Source organism: Asterias rubens, chromosome 13 (assembly GCF_902459465.1).
Source record: "Asterias rubens chromosome 13, eAstRub1.3, whole genome shotgun sequence".
Taxonomy (NCBI): Eukaryota; Metazoa; Echinodermata; class Asteroidea; order Forcipulatida; family Asteriidae; genus Asterias; species Asterias rubens.
The window spans coordinates 13,516,891-13,538,163 of NC_047074.1; the positions used below are offsets into that span (position 1 = coordinate 13,516,891).

General features: G+C 39.2%; 1 protein-coding gene across 3 annotated transcripts; it reads left to right on the forward strand.

Moving 5' to 3' along the window:
* Position 1: 1 nt before the first annotated feature.
* On the forward strand, positions 2-21,273 carry LOC117298471 (transcription factor Dp-1-like). 3 transcript variants are annotated; one of them, XM_033781747.1, is made up of 10 exons: positions 2-488; positions 8,386-8,492; positions 14,322-14,391; positions 14,914-15,026; positions 15,322-15,419; positions 16,005-16,287; positions 16,647-16,862; positions 17,610-17,761; positions 18,543-18,709; positions 19,128-21,273. In XM_033781747.1, exons 1-10 carry the CDS (start codon positions 443-445, stop codon positions 19,454-19,456), a joined length of 1,581 nt encoding a protein of 526 aa, XP_033637638.1. In that variant the 5' UTR covers positions 2-442; the 3' UTR covers positions 19,457-21,273. The 3 variants fall into 3 exon arrangements, with proteins under 3 accessions (XP_033637638.1, XP_033637639.1, XP_033637640.1); XM_033781748.1 differs by having other exon boundaries at positions 16,068-16,287; XM_033781749.1 differs by lacking the exons at positions 2-488; positions 8,386-8,492 and adding an exon at positions 13,080-13,094.

A 21,273-nucleotide genomic window follows, 5' to 3' on the forward strand; every position in this document is an offset into this window, starting at 1 on the left:
GGCCACCGCCAAGCTCAGTTTCTGCTGGGTGCTGTAGACCAGTCTAAAATCATCGGAAAGCCCCAATTTTTGCACGGATTTTTGTCATTTTAAAGAAGATCGGTGTTACCCACAGTAATATTTGAGACATTGAAATATTCATGGGTTTATTGGTCCAAGCTGATAAGATGTAGTTGCTTAAATCGAGGAGATCTGGTTGTCTAAAGTTGGCGATCTTTGAGTTCCCACACAGTGTGCTGACGTTGACCGTGTTTCCACACGACAGGCTACGGACCCGTTATTGACAAATTGCGTGTACACATAACATGCCATAACACGGTAATGGTGTACGGGTGGTCAACAACCAGAAAACCCAATTTGATCGTTACTTGTAATCAGCCTTAATTCCATGATTTTCATCATTTTGTGAGGTTCTAACTTCAGCCATATACTCTTCACCGGTATGACAGACGCTTCAACCACGCTGACAAGCCTATGGGTGGGCGAAGGTGGGTGTTAATGGAGGAAATTCCTTCGATGACCTTGTTTGAATTATGTGGTTTTTAATTTTGTTGTAACTTTGGCCACGGATGTTGCCCGTGATCTCAGGCACGTTGATCCACGCAGCACACGGGCACGGGGTCCACATTGCACCGATCTGACGGTGTAGAGGCATGCCAGTCATGTTGGGCCTCGTTGTTTCCTGCCCCGGACTAATTGGATGTTCACATCAAAATCTACCCTTCCTGCCACGTGGCTTTTGCTCTTTAAAGATCCTTTTTAAAAACTCAATAAGTTTAGGAAACAGGCAGATGGTAAATCACATAAAAAGTTGATTCATGGTTTGAACTGATCTGCATTTAATTTTTACAGTTTGCAATTTTTGTTCAAATCCAGTTTCTAGATCTGAACTGTTTTTTATTTTTTTAAGTATCATTTTACTTTTATAATGTTAACCATTTATTAATTTTAACAAACTGTATGCCTTTCCATTCCATAGATCTCGGTCTTATGTTTGTTTAGAATTTGTTTTATACCCAGGCGAAACTGCTTGATGAAGATTTCAATTTCAGTTTTCACATTCTAGAAAAGATTGACCCAGAATCAGATTACCACTTTTTTGTTACCCTCAATTTATGATCAATTTCAAATTAATAATAGCTTTAAAGTAATTTGCTGCTTGAATTTTACACTGGACCATGCTCGATACTGTTATGATTTCAGCATCGGCCAGTAAAGGCTGGACAAGTCTGGCGGTGTTATGTTTTTCAATTTAAAATAATACCTGATTACTCTATTTGTGATTTTAAGCAATAAATCACAAAAAAAGCTTTCTTCGATTGGTTCATATAAAAAACCATGGTTACAATCTGTCACTCTGACTTTTATACAGAACGACTACTACCCTACTTCTACCATGGACGTAGACCAAGTAACTGGGGCGCTGTACTCCTTTTTTCGAAATTTTGACAGTCTCTATCGTACTAGTACTCCTTTTTTTGACATTCTCTGTCGTACAAGTACTCCTTTTTTCGAAATGTCGACATTCTCTGTCGTACACAGCGCCCCAGTTACTGGATCTACCATGGATGAAGGAAAATTTGTTGTACTCGGCAACACCTGAAAATCAGAATAGTTCCAAGGAAATAATTTATCTCTTATGTTTGACGATCTAACTTTTAAAAGTAGAAAAGAAAAGCCTCCCAGGGGACTGCAAGACGGATGGAGAAAGCCTGAGCCAACTGATTACATGTAGCTTTTTTATTTTATTATTATGTGCAGTAAATGTTAGGTTTGATTCGGTAAGGCCCCCCCCCACCCAGAAAGTTGATTGTTCAAGAAGTATCGAGTATTCACTAAAAATTTTCTTTTTTGCTCCAAAGATCTTTCCTTAACAGTCTTATTTTCTCGAAATCAATTTTACTTTTCTCTAAATCAATTTAATTTTCTCTAAATCAATTAAGATCATCAGATTTATGGGAAAACTTTAGATGACAACAAAAGTAACACAAAGGAAACATAATAAATTGTTAACTGTTTTTTAAATAAAATAAAAATTAGCTTAAAAAATTGTTCCTAGCAGTAGCAGTAAGTGTTGGTTAAGTATTGAATCTATTTACTATGTCAAACTCAGAAATATAACTGTATTCATAACAGAATGAATAATCATTTCAACAAATACATGTAGATCTCTCTGAACTATTTTATGGCAGCTTTATCAGACCATTATTTGCAGAGAACAGCTGGCCATTTAAATGCTCATACATCCCTGTACATTGTTACTGCAGCATACCAGCACATGGTGAAGCACAAGGCTTGAACACTCCATTTAATCCAAGGCACTGTGTGATCCTAATGCAATCCTTTTGACCACTGTATGCATGCCTGCACAGCCCCAGTGACCTAACAATAGGGCCTATCTAGCCAGAGCAGGTGCTAGGTTGCTGTGTATTCAATAATATGCTCTACCCAGCAATGAGGCGCACTGTGCACACCCTTTAGGGGGAAAGACTTTAAACTCATCTATTTAAACTGGGGGGTCATGCTTTGGGTGGCTTTGTGAAGTGGTTTTCCACTGAATTCATTCAAAGGGAATTGTGCATATTTTATATCCGGTATAATGTTAGTTTCTTTATAGACAAGCTTGTTGATTTTCTTTGTGACAGATTTGTGTAGTTTTATAACTGATCATGTTTACTGAAATGCTACCATACTCCAGCTGTATTTCTCATTGTGGAAAAAAAAAGTGATACATACATAAAAATGATCCCTTTAAAGAAGGGGATACTTTTGGTTATATTACTCTACAAATTAATGACCATAAAAATATACTCTGTAAGAGGCACCACAGCTGTTGATATTAATGGATAACATTTTGAGAAACTTTGTTTTCTTCTAATATAGGAATGTAGTTTAGTTTAGAGAGAGGGTTTCAGCAATTCAATAGTCCTTGTTCGGATTATTCTTTGTGCCATGGAATCTATAATGAAACAAAATACTCAGAGTGTTTGTTTAAAAACCCTTCTGTGCAATTATAGGTATGCATGTTAATGGTTTTTGTGAAATGATTGAAAAAGGGTGGGGGGGGTGGGTTGATGTTTTATTGCATATCGGTCGCAATACACTTGTATTGGCCTGCAATTCACTCGTACTGCGGCCCGACATGCTGCATGTAGCTTGTGCATAAAGGAAATTGATATGCTTGGTTCCATACATAAGATTTGAGGCATTGCATGATGTTGAGGTATCAATGTATTTTTGGTGTGCGGTAACACCATGTGTGTATCTACTTGCCAGGTACAGTTTTTTCTTAGAGAACTGTCTTTCTGAAAAGAACTGTCCTGCTTTTTAACTACTACCCGAGTGGAAGGTATAGAAAATTGGCTGGGACTACTACTTTAGCTTTTAGGATCGTAATGTTCCTTCTCACAAAACGGTACCCTACAAGTACAATGCCTGATCCCGTGTAACTTTTTTGTAAAGCATGGAATCAGTAAAATGTATTTATGAATAATTCATTCCGCACTTTTTGCATAGCAAAATATTTTGATTGATTTTTGAGTAGCAGCAACTGATACAATTTGTCAAGGGAAATCTTTCACTGTACAGTCTTGTGACCAACAGAAAAAAACAAGTTATATGGTTGGATTTTGATAGTTTGATAGGGTTGTTGTGTTCAAGTTAGTATAGTAAACAGCATAAACCTACTTGACATTTTACGGAAAGATTTGAATACTCATCAGTTGTCCCTTAAAAACCCACAATGTTATTCTACGTCTTTGTGACGTACGTGTAGCTGGTGATCGTTTGTCCTGGACTACTCTGTACAGTAGACTGATAGGATATTTATTTAGCGTTTACTCACTAATACTGTTCCTGTATACAGATTGATAAAGGCCCTACATATTTAGTTAACAGAAAAGTGGAGTTTGTTTTGTAAATGCATCAATATGAAAAAGGGGTGTATACTGGGTTTGCCCTTAACTTGTCTAGTGACTGGGTGGCCAGCATGACCAGAAGTCCGTTGACTTTTTCCTTAGCCAGTCTTTCATGTGAAATAGGGATGCTTCTAACAATGAACTAGCACACTGGACCACTTGGAGTGAACTCTGACTGGTCCTTGGGTGTTTTAACTGGTGTTCGCTGGTATACAATAAGAAGGCATGACACTGTGTAAAGGTTAAAGGCAAGACAGTGTCCTTACCAAAGGGCGGCCTCTATTGCCTAAATTTGTACAAGGACATTTCAAAGGGCATCAAGGCAATTACAAGGGGATGGGGTGCAATTGCCTCTGTTCCCTTCATGAAGTATCAGGCATGAATAGTGTTCAGAAATATTTGACCAGATATTTCTGTCAGTTCTGACATTTGATGCCAAAAAGGAAACATAAAATATTATAAATTTCAGGCGATTAGAACTGTTGTCACCAGGTGGTTTTTATCAACATTCCAAAAACAGCTCTTCTCAGGTTGAATTCAGTGAAAATTAAGTACTTTTAATAGGTTATGACTTTACTTTTAATAGGTTATGACTTACATGTAGACCTATGATTTTTATTTGAAAAAGATATTATTTTGGAGCTCCTTGTAAATATACTGGTAACCATAAACAATAATTTATGGCAAAAACATTTTTTTTATGAACTACACTGCATTCAACCAATTCTGCCGTATTTTGAACTCCAAGTAAATATCAATAAAAAAAGTTGACATGCCCCATTCCACATAATGGTCGCCTAGTCAGGGGAGGCCATTGGTTTTGAGTCGTTTGTATTGTGTACATGCACTGGATCAATACCAAGCATTTCACATGATTCTCTGCACAAAGGCTTCCCCTGTGTGTGTTAAGTCACTGTATTGAATGTGCAGGACCCATAAGTACCTACTGGTAGTTTTCATTTACATCACAAGTTTAACTTTAATAAAGGCACGAGTTAAAGGTACTGCAGCCGGTTTCACGAAACTTTACGCAACTGCGTAAGTCCACTTGCGCAACATTTACGGAGCAACTTGCGCCATAAACGATGTGCAAGTGGACTTACGCAGTTGCGTAAAGTTTTGTGAAATCGGCTGCGGGACCGTTTGTAATTGTCAAAGATCAGTATTCTCACTTGGTGCAGGCCCTATCCCAGCATTCTGCAAAAAATAACTACTCTGTGAAAATTTAAACTCAAATTTGGTCATGATCAAAGCTGCAAGAAAATAATGACAGAAAATTACACTGGACACTACTGGTAATTGTTAAAGACCAGTATTCTCACTTGTGCGTATCCCAACATATGCATAAAATAACCTATGAATATTTGAACTCATTGGTCATCAAAGTTGCAAGACAATAATGACAGAAAAAACACCCTTGTTTTACACAAAATTATTTCACTAAACTTTTAATTTCCTGCTTCCAATGCTAAACTCAACACAAATATTACAAAATCTTGCAGTTTGCGCACCATGCATTAGTCCTGTGCTCAGAAAATAAGACAATCCTTAAACTAATGAATTACAATGTAGACAGGGTGCTTTGTTTTTCACTATCGCTCTCGTGGGTGGCAGGAAAAGGATATGAATTTTTATGATGACTTCCACCAGATCTCGGTCCCCCTCTGATAAGAGAGAAAATCATAGGTCTGTGTATGGACACAACAGACGTATGCATTAAAGACCCTTCCTGGGCCGACTGAAAAAGCCAGGGAAGATCCTTAATTTAATTTTGTCTACATGTACATGTGTGTAGGTTGGAACTTTTGTTGTCCTTGTATCACAAAGGAAATAATGGTGTTCACCTTTAGCAGTGGTCTGCTGGCCAAACGGCCTGAAAACACCTGGGGACCAGTCAAAAATCATTCCCAACAAGTCGTCAAGATAGTACAGTTTGAAAAAAGTCCTTCAGGCACTGGACACCTTTGGTCACTTGGTGTATCCCAGCATTATAATGCATCAAATAACAACCCTGTGAAAGTTTGTGCTCAATTGGTCGTCAAAGTTTTGAGAGAATAAAGGAAGAAAAAACATTGTTGTCGCACAAGTTTTGTGCTTTCAGATGCTAGAATTTGAGACCTCAGCTGAGGTCTTGAATTCAATTCAAATATTTGAGTCAGAAGTTACTTCTTTTTCACAATGATTTATACTACCAACAGCTCTCCATTGCTTGTTACCAAGTAAGTTTTTATGCCATCAATTGTTTTGAGTAATTACCAACAGTGTTCAGTGCCTTTAATAGGAAACGGGCAAGTGAAAAAGCTGGCGGGTCCTGCTGGCTAGTCATTGAAAAAGTTGAGGGTAAGCCATGGATGGAAACAGTGCTACAAGAATCAAGCATTTGCAGTGTTTACTTTTAGTGACATGTTCGTACTTGTTGTTGTAGGGCATTGTGCGTTGGGATTTTACAGTCAAGTTTTGTTACAAAGTCCAACCTGTAGAAAATCCCCAAGGATGAAATTTAAGACTTTGATGATCGCTACCTACATGTACATGTATATACAAAAGTAGAATCATTTGGGTATAAGTTAGCTTTTTACCTTAAAGGCAGTGGACACTATTGGTAATTACTCAAAATAATTATTAGCATAAAGCCTTACTTGGTAACGAGTGATGGGGAGAGGTTGATAGTATAAAACATTGTGAGAATCGGCTCCCTCTGAAGTGAAGTAGTTTTTGAGAAAGAGGTATTTTTCCTCGAATTTGATTTTGAGACCTCAGATTTAGAATTTGAGGTCTCGAAACCAAGCATCTGAAAGCACACAACTTCGTGTGACAAGGGTGTTTTTTCTTTCATAGTTATCTCGCAACTTCAATGACCAAATGAGCTCAAATTTTCCCAGGTTTGTTATTTTATGCATGTTGAGATACATCAAGTGAGAAGACTGGTCTTTGACAATAACCAATAGTGTCCAGTGTCTTTAAGTTTTGTGCCGACTACAGCAGAAAAAATTACAGGATTAGCAGAGCGTACAAAATAGTCTCAGACGGTGTTCATGGTTTGAATTCATGATCAACCAACAACCACTTACATGAATTATCAAACCTGTGAAAATTTGGGCTGAATCTGTTGCTGTGAGTACGGAGAATATGGTGAAAAACCATGCACAATCATCTCAGGCCATTAAACTCATGAACAGACAAATCGAGCTGTCTGGTGTCTTGCGTATTTCAATTGAATATTAAAGTTACTGTGTAATATCTTGAGCAAAGACTAATTTTGTTCAAATGTTGACTTTGAGTTCGATACAATACCCGTCTATTCTAAGAGTTGTACTTTAACCCATAGAGACAAATGGGACAAATATTCTCTTTAAAGCAATCGGTAAACAGTATTGTCCAAAGGCCCAGACTTCATGTATCACAACTTATAAAATAACAAACCAATGAAAATTTAGGCTCAATTGGTCATCGGAGTCGGGAGAAAATAACGGGAAAACCCACCCTTGTTTCCGCATGTTTCACCGTAACATGACATGTGTAAAATAAATCTGTTATTCTCGATATCGAGAATTGATAATTGTTTTAATGTTTTCTCAAAAAGTAAAGCATTTCATGGAATAATATTTCAAGGGAAGTCTTTCACCATTACCTTCTGTAAACCCTGTAAGTTATTTGTAAATCTGTGAACTTTTAATTTTTGTTTTGTTCAGAAAGTGTCCAATGGCTTTAATGTCCGAGTAGAACTTTGTTCAAACAAAAACAAATTTTTTCTCACAGCAACGAGGCAGCCCTATGGTCTTGTGGATTTTACCCCCAAAATTTGAGCCCCTATGCTACACAAGTGTCTACGTCATTCCACAAGCTTGTAGCCTGTAGTCATGGTAGTATGGATACGTACAACATGAAGCCTACTAAATGTTATAGCTAATGGCCTCCATTTTTGACCCTAGCTTAAGGGTCAAAGCGTGAGGTCGCCATATGCTTTTAAGGTCTCAGTTTGTTTTTGTTGATTTTCTCCTTTTTTCCAAGTTATAATGTATAGGTAAGTGTATTATCCGATAAAGAAAGTTAATTAGGTGAACTCTTTGAAGTGTATCAAGTTCTGCATTTACTTTCACTTTTTCTGTGGGAAAAGTACAAAACAGTTTGTTTCCTAACCTTGTCCGTCATACATAAAACGGCAAAAAAAAGAAATCCTTTGTCCAAAAATTTCACAAAAGAAAATAGATGAACTGGTACTTGGCTTCCACCGGCCACCGCAATCATTGCCAAGCGGGAATAGCTGTAAGGCATGCACTGGGCCCAATGTCATAGCGCTGCTGAAGCAGAAAATATTACTTTAATAAAAAATCTGCTTTAAGCAAAAAAATAAACAGGATATCAGTCACAGGATATGAATTTGTAATTAGGTGGTACTACATGTAAGTGTTTTTATTATTACAGAAGTCTGTGGAAATTGACCTTTTCTTTCCTTTTTGCCCCCCAGGTGCAAGTAGCCCTCTGAAGAGTACACCGACCACACCATCTAAGGTCGTCAACGAAGATATCCTCAACTTTTATAAAGAAGCTGGTATAGAGGGAATAGCCAAGGAGGTGGGTACTTAGATCAAACTTTCTTTTGCTCCTCTTCCACGAATAAGCAATTGCCGAATGGCTCAGTGGTTTCTGTCCCTGCCTTTCACATCTGTGGACCCTGGTTCGATTCTCGACCGGAGCCTTGCATGTGGATTGGGTTTCTTCAGTCCATACCTGACTGCGTGGGTATTGCCTACGTGTACGAAGGGGGTTTCCTGCCACATCTAAACCTGACATATGTTTACTATCTTCTGTGATGTTTCCTTTAATACTTTGCCGGCTATGTAATTCAGATATGCTTCAGCAGCCAGTTTTTGCCAAACATTTTTCTGTGTAGCAAAAAATAGCAGGTTACCAGTTAAAGACTGTGCATATGACATGGTAGTTTGGCTGGTAACCTTATTCTTGTACGCATAATTTGTTTTGCTTACAGTAGCTGCTCTTTGTGTGCTTAATAAGCAGCTTGTGAAAAATGTCCCAAGGTCTGTCATTTTTAGACTGTCATTTTGTTCGGAGTAGGTTTGGTTTGTGTGTTTTACAAAGTTGATAGTGTTACTGTTAGTGGTTTTTTTTTCACACTGCACTTGTATAATGTCTGGTGCTTTCAAGGTGGAATGTTAAACCCAGCAGTGTATTGATTTTTCTTCTGCCATTCTTCCAGTCTTTCACGCTCGGCCAAGAAAGACCACATTACAGTGAATGGTTTGGTACGTCATACAGCCAACAGCATTAGGCCCAATGTCATAGCATTACATGCTGCGGTAGTCAGCCAAACCCCGCACCAAAATGTCCATGGCCATTTTTATAGATCAACTTAAAGGCAGTGGACACTATTGGTAATTGTCAAAGACTAGCCTTCACAGTTGGTGTATCTCAACATATATGCATACAATAACAAACCTGTGAAAATTTGAGCTCAATCGGTCGTCGAACTTGCGAGATAATGATGAAAGAAAAAACCACCCTTGTCACACGAAGTTGTGTGCGTTTAGATGGTTGATTTCGAGACCTCAAGTTCTAAACCTGAGGTCTCGAAATCAAATTCGTGGAAATTTACTTCTTTCTCGAAAACTATGGCACTTCAGAGGGAGCCGTTTCTCACAATGTTTTATACCATCAACCTCTCCCCATTACTCGTCACCTAGAAAGGCTTTATGCTAATAAATATTTTGAGTAATAACCAATAGTGTCCACTGCCATGGATGGTTAAAGCGCTCACCTCTTACCACTGTGGCCTTGGTTAGATTCCCTACTGGAGCCATGAGAAAAGTTGTGTGTTGTTCTCTCATGTGCCACAAGTTTTTTTTCTCCAGGCCCTTGGTTTTTCTCCCTCAAAATAAACCAACATTTTGAATCTCAGGCTGTGCTCGGTGGTCATATTTGAGTTGATGTGGCTGGCTTCCAAAGGCACGCTTGGATGCCTGTCACCTCAAACACGTTGTAGCCGTAACCTTAGCAATTCAGTTTCTCATGCATTGCAAGTAAGAATGATTAAGGTTTTTCCCTGGAAAATTCTCTGGGGTTTTCCTCCTAAAACTAAAACTGGAACTTCCTTCCGTGCTTCTCTCCATGGGGGGGTTCTTGGCTAGTGTTGGGGTAAAGTTTGTTCCTTTGAGACTCCTTGTCTTCACACAACCAGAATGGAAAATGAATGAAATGATTGAAGTGGGTTTGCTTCTTTGCAAAGTATACGGCGCCCATGCATCCTCCAATGTTGTAGAGTTTAATGAAGTGCCCTTTTCAAAATCAAAATGGCCTTGCCCTCTCATATACGAAATTCCAGGTCTGCTATTACAGTAGTCAGTGAGGTATCAACTTTGTCTTTTAAATAGAGACTAGAGTCTCAGAGACATCTGTTTTAAAGTGTTAAAGCCAATTTAACCAATAGGTTGAAAGATTGCATTACAGTACAACGCAATTGGAAAGTTATGTGTAGTTTGTCCATGGCAATTTGTCTGGCTTCTTTCTACCTAGCACAGGAAGTGTCAGTAACATGAAAATGAAAGTTACGTTGGCGTTATCTTTGTATAACACTCGCAGCATGTGGAATGTTCTGACAGGGGAAACCCCCTTTACTTGAAATCACTACATTTTGACGAACTATTCATATGCAAGTCTGGATTGAGTTTGCGTTGGATGGTAATTGTCTGTCTGCTTGTAAATATTTGACCTGTGTAGGCGTGGTGGTACAATGTGGAACGTGTAGTTTCATTTTGGCAGACAAAGAATCAAGTAGAGTTTGACCAGTTAAATCGTAGGGCTGTGATTCTGCGAAGCCCTTTGACGACATTTCTACATTTAGGGCTTGCACTTTTGTGTATGTTTGTGGGGGTGGTGATGGTGCATAGGCCTATATAACAGAAGGCCGAACCCAGTGCCTGGACTGTACAATGTAATATGCTTTGTTTTTGAAAGGGCAAGGGCACCAAAAACCAAGTCATTTTCTTCTTAGTAAACTTAAGGGCACTCTATGGGGAAACTGTAAATTTCTACTTTCAAGTATGTTGAGGGCACCAAGGCAATGGATCAGGGGGCATGGAGGCCATCGCCCTCAGTTGGTTGCCTCTGTGAAGTATCGGGCCTGCAGTCCCGACACAACCCACCAAAATCCATGCATAGTTTTAGCTTGATTTTGATGATCTCGGTAATGCACAGATCTAGACAATGCAAGTGGTTTCTGATGGATTTAGGTTTATTGCGATAAAATGCTAAGGCGCACCAACTTTCATAATGTGTGTAGACTCAGAAATTGGTCGATGATTATATCCTTTGCTGTTCACATTCTGTATTGGTAGGCATTCCTTATGCCTACCATGTAGATTGATACTGTTGAATGAGGTCAATACTTTGTTTACACATTTGTTTACTTAAAAAATGACCAAGGCTACTCTTGACCCACTCAGATCTCTCCCCTTCGTTGACCCACCTGTCAAAAATAGATCTCAGTTGTTGTTTTTGTTTACAATGTTTGCAGCATTTTTATCGACCCACCACTAAATCGTCTTTTGAAATAATGACAAGCTTTTTTGTCCATTTAACTACTGGAAACACGCTCTGATGACGTTAATATTTCAACTCAATTATTGCTTTGTTGGACTCATGGCCAAAGCTAAAATACTAAATGCCTTGATTGCTTTGGCTAAATAAAGTAAAAAACACAGCGGCCTCCGTAAGTTTTGAAAAGTGAATGGAGGAGATATTTTTTTAATAGCCACCCGACACATTTTTTTACGCCAAACAGCTGGGCTATTTTTCAATATTTTTATGCTGAGAGCAGTACTATTTATCCGTTTTAGGTTTTGTTTTGGGCTTTCAGATGAATAAAATACTTCTGACTACAAGTCTTTTATTATTTTAGTGAGAAATTACCTCTTTCTCAAAATCTATGCTACTTCAGAGGGAGTCGTTTCCCACAATGTTTTATACTATCAACAGCTCTCCAATGCTCAATATGTTTTTGTAGATGTTTGGGATTTGCTTCGAAGACAACAACGCTGTACAGTATGTATATATTTCACGATTACATGCTCATACGTACTAAGTTATGAGTTGTATTGAAACACGTGCACAGTGCACAAAGGATCAGACCAGTACATTCCATAGGAAGTAAGGGGTAGCATTCGCTCAATACAGTCACAGTGTGTGTACATCATGTACCCACCACAGTTACTACTATAGTGGAGTAATATTGTACATGCCCCTATTGTTGTAGTCGGTGAATAAAGGGCCCTCTGGCAACCATAGTATCATGTTGCATAATAAAGCAGTGTGGTACAGGGTTGTGTGCCCACTGGTGACCCTACCAAGTCCCTGTTGACCTTAACGCATTCCTGCTACACTTGCTTTGTATACCCTATATTAACCATCATACATTCCCACTACGCTTTTATACCATGAATTCTCATAACTTCCTGTATATAATGTACAATCGTCATCCCCCCCCCCCCAAACTTAGAGCAAGGGGTGCATAGACTTTTTACGTTACAGGTTCTGCTAAAATTCTGCTCCATTACACTTTTAAAGCCAAAGGCAGTGGACACTATTGGTAAATAGTTTTCAATTAAAATAAAATACAACCCCATGATTGGTTTGTTTCCAACAAATTCAACACTACATGTATTTTTGAATATGAGTTTAACATTGTTACAAACTGTGGCTGTCTGTTTTGGCTTTGCATTAACGGCTTCTATTCCCATAGTTTTCTAACCTGGTATGGCGAAAACTTGGGCTATGAGGTTGCATCGAAAGGTCTATAGGCCTCGACCGAACTCATAGCCTAGTGAGCACAATGCATTCTACTGTAGTGTAAAAGGAAGTATTTAATAATCTGTGCACACTTCAACCTTTAAGGGGTTTGTGAGGGGTTACGTTGAGGGGTGTCTTGCCATTTATTTGTAGTGACTAAAAACTTCAGAACTAACTTATCGTCACCGAACAATACGATACACAGAGAGATTGCTGAGTGTGTGTCAGCACAGAGCCACGAGGGAAATTGCATTTAAGCCTACTGTGTACATAGCATAGACTGAATACATGTGAGCCTTGGTGAGGTCAAACGTGTAGGTCAGAGGTTGAAGCAGGATTATCGTTGGTGGGTTTCCTGGATCTTGTGTTGTGTTGGTAATGTGTGTGTTAATGGGTCTGTTTCAATGGACGATGTAAACAGCAACAGTATTCGTGTATGATCAAATTGGCACATTTTAATTAGGCCTGGAACCGATCCACTCCACGCATCATATTTTTTATTCAAAACAATGAAAAATGCACACAGTCTCAATATTCTGAGAAACTCTTCCACTGTACACCTTTTTGTACCATCCAAACAAAAATTACTAAATATCTTGGAATGCATTTCAAATCCAGGAAATGATACATGTCACTTCAGTCATTCATTCAAAAGATATTAAACCATGTGAAAACCAGAGATCTCTGCATAGCGTCCACCATGGGAATAAACGAACATTTCTGCAAGGACAGAATGTTTAAAGTTCATTAACCTCGGATATAAATGGCTACCAAGGTGTAATTAGTTTATTTCACTGATCTCTTCAACATCTTGCTTGAGTTCTTCTATGTTCGCTGGAGGTTTCTGAGTACAATGCATTCCAGTGTCTTCTCATTTTATGACGGTCGCCACTTAATATCAGAAACATTTGGACAATTCATGCATCTAGAAACACTGAATGTATGTGGCATGATTTGTTGAAGATATTAATAATAATGTCTTAGTTGGGGAAAATAGTGCATTCAGGGGTGGATTTCACAAAGGTAGTCCTAACTTAGGACTAGTCCTAGGCAATGCTAAGAGATAGGACCAGTCCTAAGTTAGGATGAGTTACTGGTCCTAACTTAGGACCAGTCCTATCTCTTAGCATTGCCTAGGACTAGTCCTAAGTTAGGACTACCTTTGTGAAATCCACCCCTGATCCACTAGACAGGCTCCTAGTTGATGATACCCATGCCTACGACCTTATGGACTGTGAAGGGGTTAACCCTATTTCAGTCCCAGGATTAGGTGACAATGGGCACCTCGAGGCAGTTGATTTCAGAGCTAACTCTTTAGGCAAAGGACAGTGTTTCATGAGCGGCAACAAGCTGAGTTTAGGAATTCTATCTTTGAGATGGCAAGGCCGTTTTCAGTTTGCACAGGGCACTTGCATTAGAAAATCCCAAAGTCTCCAGGAAATCTTAGAAGGGGCACCAAGGCCAACACCAAGGGCAACAGAGACCATGGCCTTTGTAAGTGTCATTCGGGGCCTGGTGAGCACTGTAGTGCAGTCGGGCTCTGCATGTTTTAAAGTTGCAACAAGTTGTCTAATTTGTTTGTACTTTTTGTTTTATTCACAGGCCGGCGTACTAGACACACATGGAGGTTTAACAACACTCAAAGAGCAGAATGTGCAACATGTACAGAGAGGTCAGTAGTAAGCTTGGGCGATATCACGAAATTATCGAATATCGCGATATTAATTTGGAAACGATTTCGATATCGGATGGATTTGGTTTTAATCGAAATATCGATATATTGCGATAATCGCGATATATCGCGATAATCGCGATATCGATTAAATATCGCGATGTATTTGCTAGCTGAGACATCTTGCACCCCATAGGTTTGGAGTAAAACCAGAAGAATCGGTCATTAGAACACCTCTCTTATGCTATGACTGTCTCTTCTACAACTTTCACTTGGAGTTTGAAGACTGATGATGTCAAATTTAATTAATCGCGATTATATCGAATATCGCGATATATTGTCGGCGATATATCGAATAAAATAAATCGATTTCGCCCAAGCTTAGTGAGTAGATGGTGGAGTTAACACTGGAAGGGATGAGAAATTTCAGACTTTAATTTGAATTCAGACTTTATAATAAAGTATGCAAGGTGAAAAAATAGGGTTTTTAATATAGCCTCTACTTTTTTTTTCTTGTTGCAGTTTTTCCCGTTTTGCAGTTAGTGACGTCGTCGCCTCGGTCACAGCTGAAGACCGGCGGGGCTCAATTATTACCCAAGTTCCAAGTCGTCACTTCATCGTCCGGCACACCAATGGTAAGTCAAAACAGCCTAAAGGCCGAGTCACACTGCAACGATAACGATAACAATGCAAAGAGAACACATTCTATTGGTTGAATTGCTCCACGCAGAAAAAAATACGACCACGCTTATTCAACCAATCGAGGGCCTGCATTTTTAACGTTCTCGTTTGTTCGCGTTCTCGTTATCGAGGCCTGTGTGACCGGGCCTTTACTCGTAAGATGACATTTTGAGAAAAGCAAGTACAGAGACATCATGGGTAAACTTAAACCCCTAGGTAACCAAAAAATTGTTTGATTGTTATTTGCAGACGTTGATAGCTGAGCCAAGGACTATACTTCAAGCTGCCCCTAACACCACTCATATGTTACCAACTTCAATGGTTCAACAGTCCACAACATGGAGCGGGTAAGTAAAGAAAGAGTTTACACATCGTTCACTTTTGGGTCTGCGTGACTAGCTTCCCCGGGTCAACCCCGGTGTGAACATCCAGGTGAACCCTTGACATGAGCTAATCCAAAGCCAACTTCCACCAATGCATACTTTCCCTTGTGGTTTATTACTTGATATTTAATCTTAAAAAACGGATCCCCTTTAGGTGATCCCCTGGCTGCCGCTTCCCAGGTTGTATCATAAATTTTTGTGTGATTCCTCGCTACATGACAGCTAATGGTTATGGGGCTTCTGATTGGCACCCCCAAACAAAAATATTAACTAATATGACGACCGACAACAAACGGCTTGAAAGCTCAGTTGGGAGAGCACAAGTATGTTAATTCGGAGGTTGTTGGTTCAAATCTTGTCCAGTCAATTTGTCTTTGTTCAAACCAAAAGTATTTGAAAACTTACCTCGTCAGCTTCAGGGTTTTTAACTTGTGTCTGAAAGTCATATGAAATAAGTTGAAAACTTAATAGTTGTTGTTTCCGTGCTTGATTCCATTCCTAAATTAAAAACGACTTTGAAAATGTATTTCTTGACCTTACAACATCTAGACAATACATCAATAACGTTGAAGCGCAAAACCTCAATCCGTTCAACAAATTTCCCGTTGATAGAAAAAAACGAACGCAAGAGTACGCCGCCTCGGACTTTGGGGACAACAGCGCGAAGAGAAAGAAACGGGAGAAAGAGAGCAAAGGACTGCGACACTTCTCTATGAAAGTCTGCGAGAAGGTGCAGAAGAAAGGCGTGACGTCTTACAATGAGGTCGCTGATGAGTTGGTCCGAGAGTTTAGTATGCCACCACATCAGTCACAAATGTCGCCTCATGATCAGGTAAGTGGGATACAGGAGGTTGAAGGCTTAGATTTCCTGGGATTTCTTCCACAGATTTATTAGAAACTGACATAGCCTGGGCCCAATCTCGTAAAGCTGTACAGCAGAAAATACCCCTTGACGGTTTTCTTTGCAAAAATTTAGTGGGGCCCCGGTCGCAGCAATGCAAAATCAATGTAATGTTGGCTGGTAACCTGTTTTTTGTTGAGCCATACTTTTGTTGAGGCTGAAACTTCTACAGGTAAATTTAAATTACATACATCTTCATTCACAGTGAGTAGGGATTCATGGCCAAAAACTTAATGTACAAAAGGTATCAAAACCTTGTAATTAATTGATCTTGTTTTTTTGCGTTTTAGTTACAGTATGACCAAAAGAATATCAGACGGCGCGTCTACGACGCCCTCAACGTTCTAATGGCGATGAACATCATCTCGAAGGAGAAGAAAGAAATCAAATGGATCGGTCTGCCGACCAATTCAGCGCAGGAGTGCGCCAACCTGGAGGTACAGAAGAAGGAGAAAGAAGACAGGATACGACAGAAGACTGCTCAGCTACAAGAGCTCATTCTACAAGTGAGACATTCTTGAATTTCTAAAGTTAATCTTACAATCAGAAAGACGTATTTTTCTGGGGGTTTTCACCTTAAAAGGTAGGGTCAAGAGATCGGTGTCTGTCAATGTAATGCTGACTATAGGTAAAAATGATCAAGAAAGATTCAATAAAATGTTACTTGGTGGGAAGCACTGTAACTGCTGATAGTATAAACTATTTTAAGAAAGGATTTCCTTTGAAGTAATATGGTGGGTAATTTTTTCATCCCAAAACATTTGAGTCTGAGAAATGATTCATGCTCGAATCGTTTCTCAAACTCGAATGATTTGCTTGATTTCTAATGTATGAGCGGCATGAGAATCACTGAGTGACGGGTTTGAGTGCTATATAAGAAAGCCACTATTGTTATCAATTTTGATTTAAAGGGGAAATTTTCAGACAAAACAATTTTTTCTTTATATCAAGCTTGCATGCTGGACCGAGTCACTTGGACCAAGATCACAAGGAAGGCTTGAGGTGCTGAATTGCCACGACTGAATTGATTGATTAATTTATAAAATCCATCCACATTTAGTGAAATGATAGTTCGTATAAACTGCATCTCTGGCCACAGCATTCGCAAATGGACACCACAGAAATTGGAATCCCCAAAACTCGCCTTGAGTGTCAACCTCAGCGATTGGAATTTTGAGACTGGTATTTTCCCGCTTTGAATGTTACAGCTTATTTATATAAATTTGTTTTCTCTTTCGTCTTCCACCCATCAGCAAATAGCCTTTAAGAATCTTGTACAGAGAAATAAGAGGCTAGAGGAGTCAGGAGTCGGACCTCCTACCAGTAATTCAGCGATCCATCTGCCATATATCATCGTTAACACAAGCAAGAAAACAGTCATAGATTGTAGTATTTCAAATGACAAGTAAGTCTTTTCCTTTCATACAACCACGTCCTTAAAGACACTGGACCCTTTTGGTAATTGTCAAAGACCAGTCTTCTCACTTGGTGTATCTCAACATATGCATAAAATAACAAACCTGTGAAAATGTGAGCTCAATTGGTCGTCGAAGTTGTGAGTTAATAATGAAAGAAAAAACACCCTTTCAGATGCTTGATTTCGAGACCTCAAAATCTAATTCTGAGGTCTCGTAATCAAATTCGTGGAAAATTACTTCTTTCTCGAAAACTACGTTACTTCAGAGTGAGCCGTTTGTCACAATGTTTTATAACAACTCCCCATTACTCGTTACCAAGTAAGGTTTTATGCTAATGACTATTTTGAGTACTTACCAATAGTGTCCACTGCCTTTAAAGAGGGCCTCCAAAAGGGGTTCCCAAAAAGTTGGAAGACATGAGAGACTTAAGGCCGGGTAAAACCAAACTAGTTTTCAAAACATCCAAACACGTGCTAAAAAAATCCTCAAACAGGTTTTGTCTGGCTAGAACAAATAGCTTTGGCCGGACAATGTCTATTTTGTGACCCTAGTCAGTTAAATTCACGTCCCTAGTGCGACCCAAGTACGGTAATTTCATTTGTAGTAAGTCTCTCTCGCTCTAAGTACGTTGCTCCTCTACATCTAATTACAGGATGAGATGGTCGCCCACAATTTTTGAGCATGCTCAATGGGGGGCTTTACACGTTCTCAAGCTTTCTTTGACTCTAATCCTGAAACTGTCTTTGTTTCTCTTCTTCTCTGTATTAGGTTTGAGTATCTATTCAACTTTGACAACACCTTTGAGATTCATGACGATATAGAAGTTTTAAAGAGGATGGGTATGGCGTTTGGTCTGGAGAAAGGACAGTGTACTCACGGAGACTTAGAACGAGCTCGTTGCATGGTTCCAAAAGCGTTAGATCAATATGTACTGGGTAAGCTGGTGATTTGTCTTATGTCAATTGCTTGAAGTTTTTCCTTAAAAATACCTACAGTTGGTGCGTGGTGAATATGTTGTCTTAACTTGTTCCATTCTGCAAATGATATTGGGAGGAAGGAGAATTTGTAACGGTCTTTGTTTGCAGGACTTAATTGCAGCCTTTTTTCCATGTATACTTTGGTCTAGAATGAATACAAGGAAGAAAATGTCAGTTTTAGAGGTGGGCGGAAAACCCCAGAGAACAAGGGAAAACCCACACAGGGAAAATCTGAATGACACGCCATTCAGAATCTGAATTCCAAAATGGAGTACCAAGATTTATTTATTTGGGGAAATGAAATCTGGTTAACTGGATCAGTAATCATAACAGATTTCAGAGACTTAACTTGGTTGTGTTTTTTTTTTATTTACAGAAATGGCAGATAAAGAGAGTGGTACAACATCGAGCACATCAATTAGGGCAGGACCCAGCGGTATCCACACCCACGCCTCATCTAGCCACGCCCAAGCCACACCCTCAAGCACCAAGGCGTTCCATCGTAATCCTCAGCTCTCACCGTTAGCCACGCCCTTATCCCAGACGGATGAAGAGGTAGCCATGACGGTGGCGGGGTTCGGATCAGCCTCTCAGAGTTCCAGCTTGGGGTCGTTCTCGGACGCCGGGCCGTCCCGGGGAGCGACCGACACGCCCTCTTCTCTCATGGATAGCGGATCGGATTCGGAGTCCGAGATTGATGTATGATCGCAAACACATAAGTCAACTAAGAGTATTTATTATGCAAATTTGATGTTATCCAAATGACACTAGGGGACTGTTGAGGCTCAAAGTTGTACAAGTATGGAATATTTGTTTCTTTTGTTCAGCAAAGTTCTGACCTTACCTGGCAAGTCCAGGCCTGGAATTTCATCTTTGAGAGGGCAAGGCCACTCTCAATGGAAAATCTTAAAGTCTATTGGAAAGTGTTGATGGGGTACCAAGGCTTGGGACAAATCCAGGCCTGATTTCTGCTGCCTCCAGTTTTTTTCTTAAGACTGAGAGACTCCCAAGATCTGCCTTGAATGAAAAAGACAAACAAGATGACTGTTATGTGGTTGTAGGTTTTTTTTTTTTTTCCTTCTTTTTCTCATGTTTTTTAATTCTATAAGGGCTGCATAGCTCAATTGGTAGGGTGCAAGCACATTCAAATCCCGCTCCTGTCAATTTTTCTTTGTTCAACCCCAAAACTTTCCTTTGTGATTTATTATTTGATATTTGAAATACAAAATCGCATCCCTTAAGTTGATCCCTCTGCTGCCGCTTCCCAGGTTGTATCGTCAAATTGGGTGTGATCCCTGGCTAAACAGTAGTTACAGGTCAAACGGCTTTTGACTGGCACACCTGAACAAAGATATTGACAAAATAGGGAAGACCACCAAGTCTAGGGCTACAGCTCCGTTGGTAGAGCGCCGGTGTGTTAATCCGGGGGTCTCAGGTTCAAACCTTGCTCTTGTCAAGTGTCACATTGTCTTGACAACCTAAATATGTATGTCATACGTCACATGGACAATATTTTCAACTCATAACTTTTGTAAAAAGGTTTTGTTGGTTTTCGTTTTGTATGTATCTACTGTTTGCAGTTGAAATATATAATCATGAGCACTTTAAAGGTTTTGTTTTCTCAATAATTTTTGCATTATTTTTAATTTAAGAGTTGACCACTGGTAGAAAACAAAATAGGGTTCGGGCAGTCTTTTGGGGGAAAAACTACTTTGGAAAACTATAGGTATTATACAGGATTGGTAGAGCTGACCAAATAGTCGCAGACAGTGTTTATGTTTTGTGTGATCAACCATGAAAACATGAAATAATAAACCTGTGAAAATTTGAGCCTAATCTATTGTGTGAGTCAGGAGAACATAGTGAAAAATAACGCACAATTTTCAGCAAGTAAAGACAGTGTCCTTAGTTTTGGTTGTAAAAAACGAAGTTGCATTGATATTTCCAGATACAATCTTTTGAATATTAAACCATTTCAGAGGGAAAAAATTTTACCAAAAAAAAATGGTTCTGTTATGAACTTCATAATCAGCAAGCTTTCACATATAAATTTAACAATGATGTTTGTTATCGTTACCAATCCTGTATCTTATAACACCTTTAAGTTTTTGGGAAACATACCTTATCTTGATTCAAAGAGTGTAAGCGTACATAATACCAGTCTCATCTGTTTTTGAAGAAATGCATCATATGGAACTAATTCATTAATCATGTGTGATATGTGTTAGTTTGGTTTGCATCATGTATCCTAACAACGGTTATTTGAACGATTTGATTCTGATCAAATTCTGACCTTCTGTTTTATTTTCTAAACACATTCACTGTCTCCAACCTAAGATATTTCAATTATGGTTTTATCGAAACGTCCTAGTCTTGACTGACGACATTTGTTTTGTTAGCATAGTCGCCGGTATCCCAACATGAATTACTGGAGTAGAGATGTATGTATCAAACAAACATTTTGGCGGCTGTAACCAATAACTGTTTCGGTCACTGATAAGTGTTTTAAGGCAGTGGACACT

Coding starts and splice junctions, on each gene's coding strand:
- LOC117298471 (XM_033781747.1), top strand. CDS start 443: ATGACAGACGCTTCAACCACGCTGACAAGCCTATGGGTGGGCGAAG. Junction 8,493..14,321: donor TAGAGGGAATAGCCAAGGAG/GTGGGTACTTAG, acceptor TTTTATTCACAG/GCCGGCGTACTAGACACACA. Junction 17,762..18,542: donor TGTAGTATTTCAAATGACAA/GTAAGTCTTTTC, acceptor TCTCTGTATTAG/GTTTGAGTATCTATTCAACT.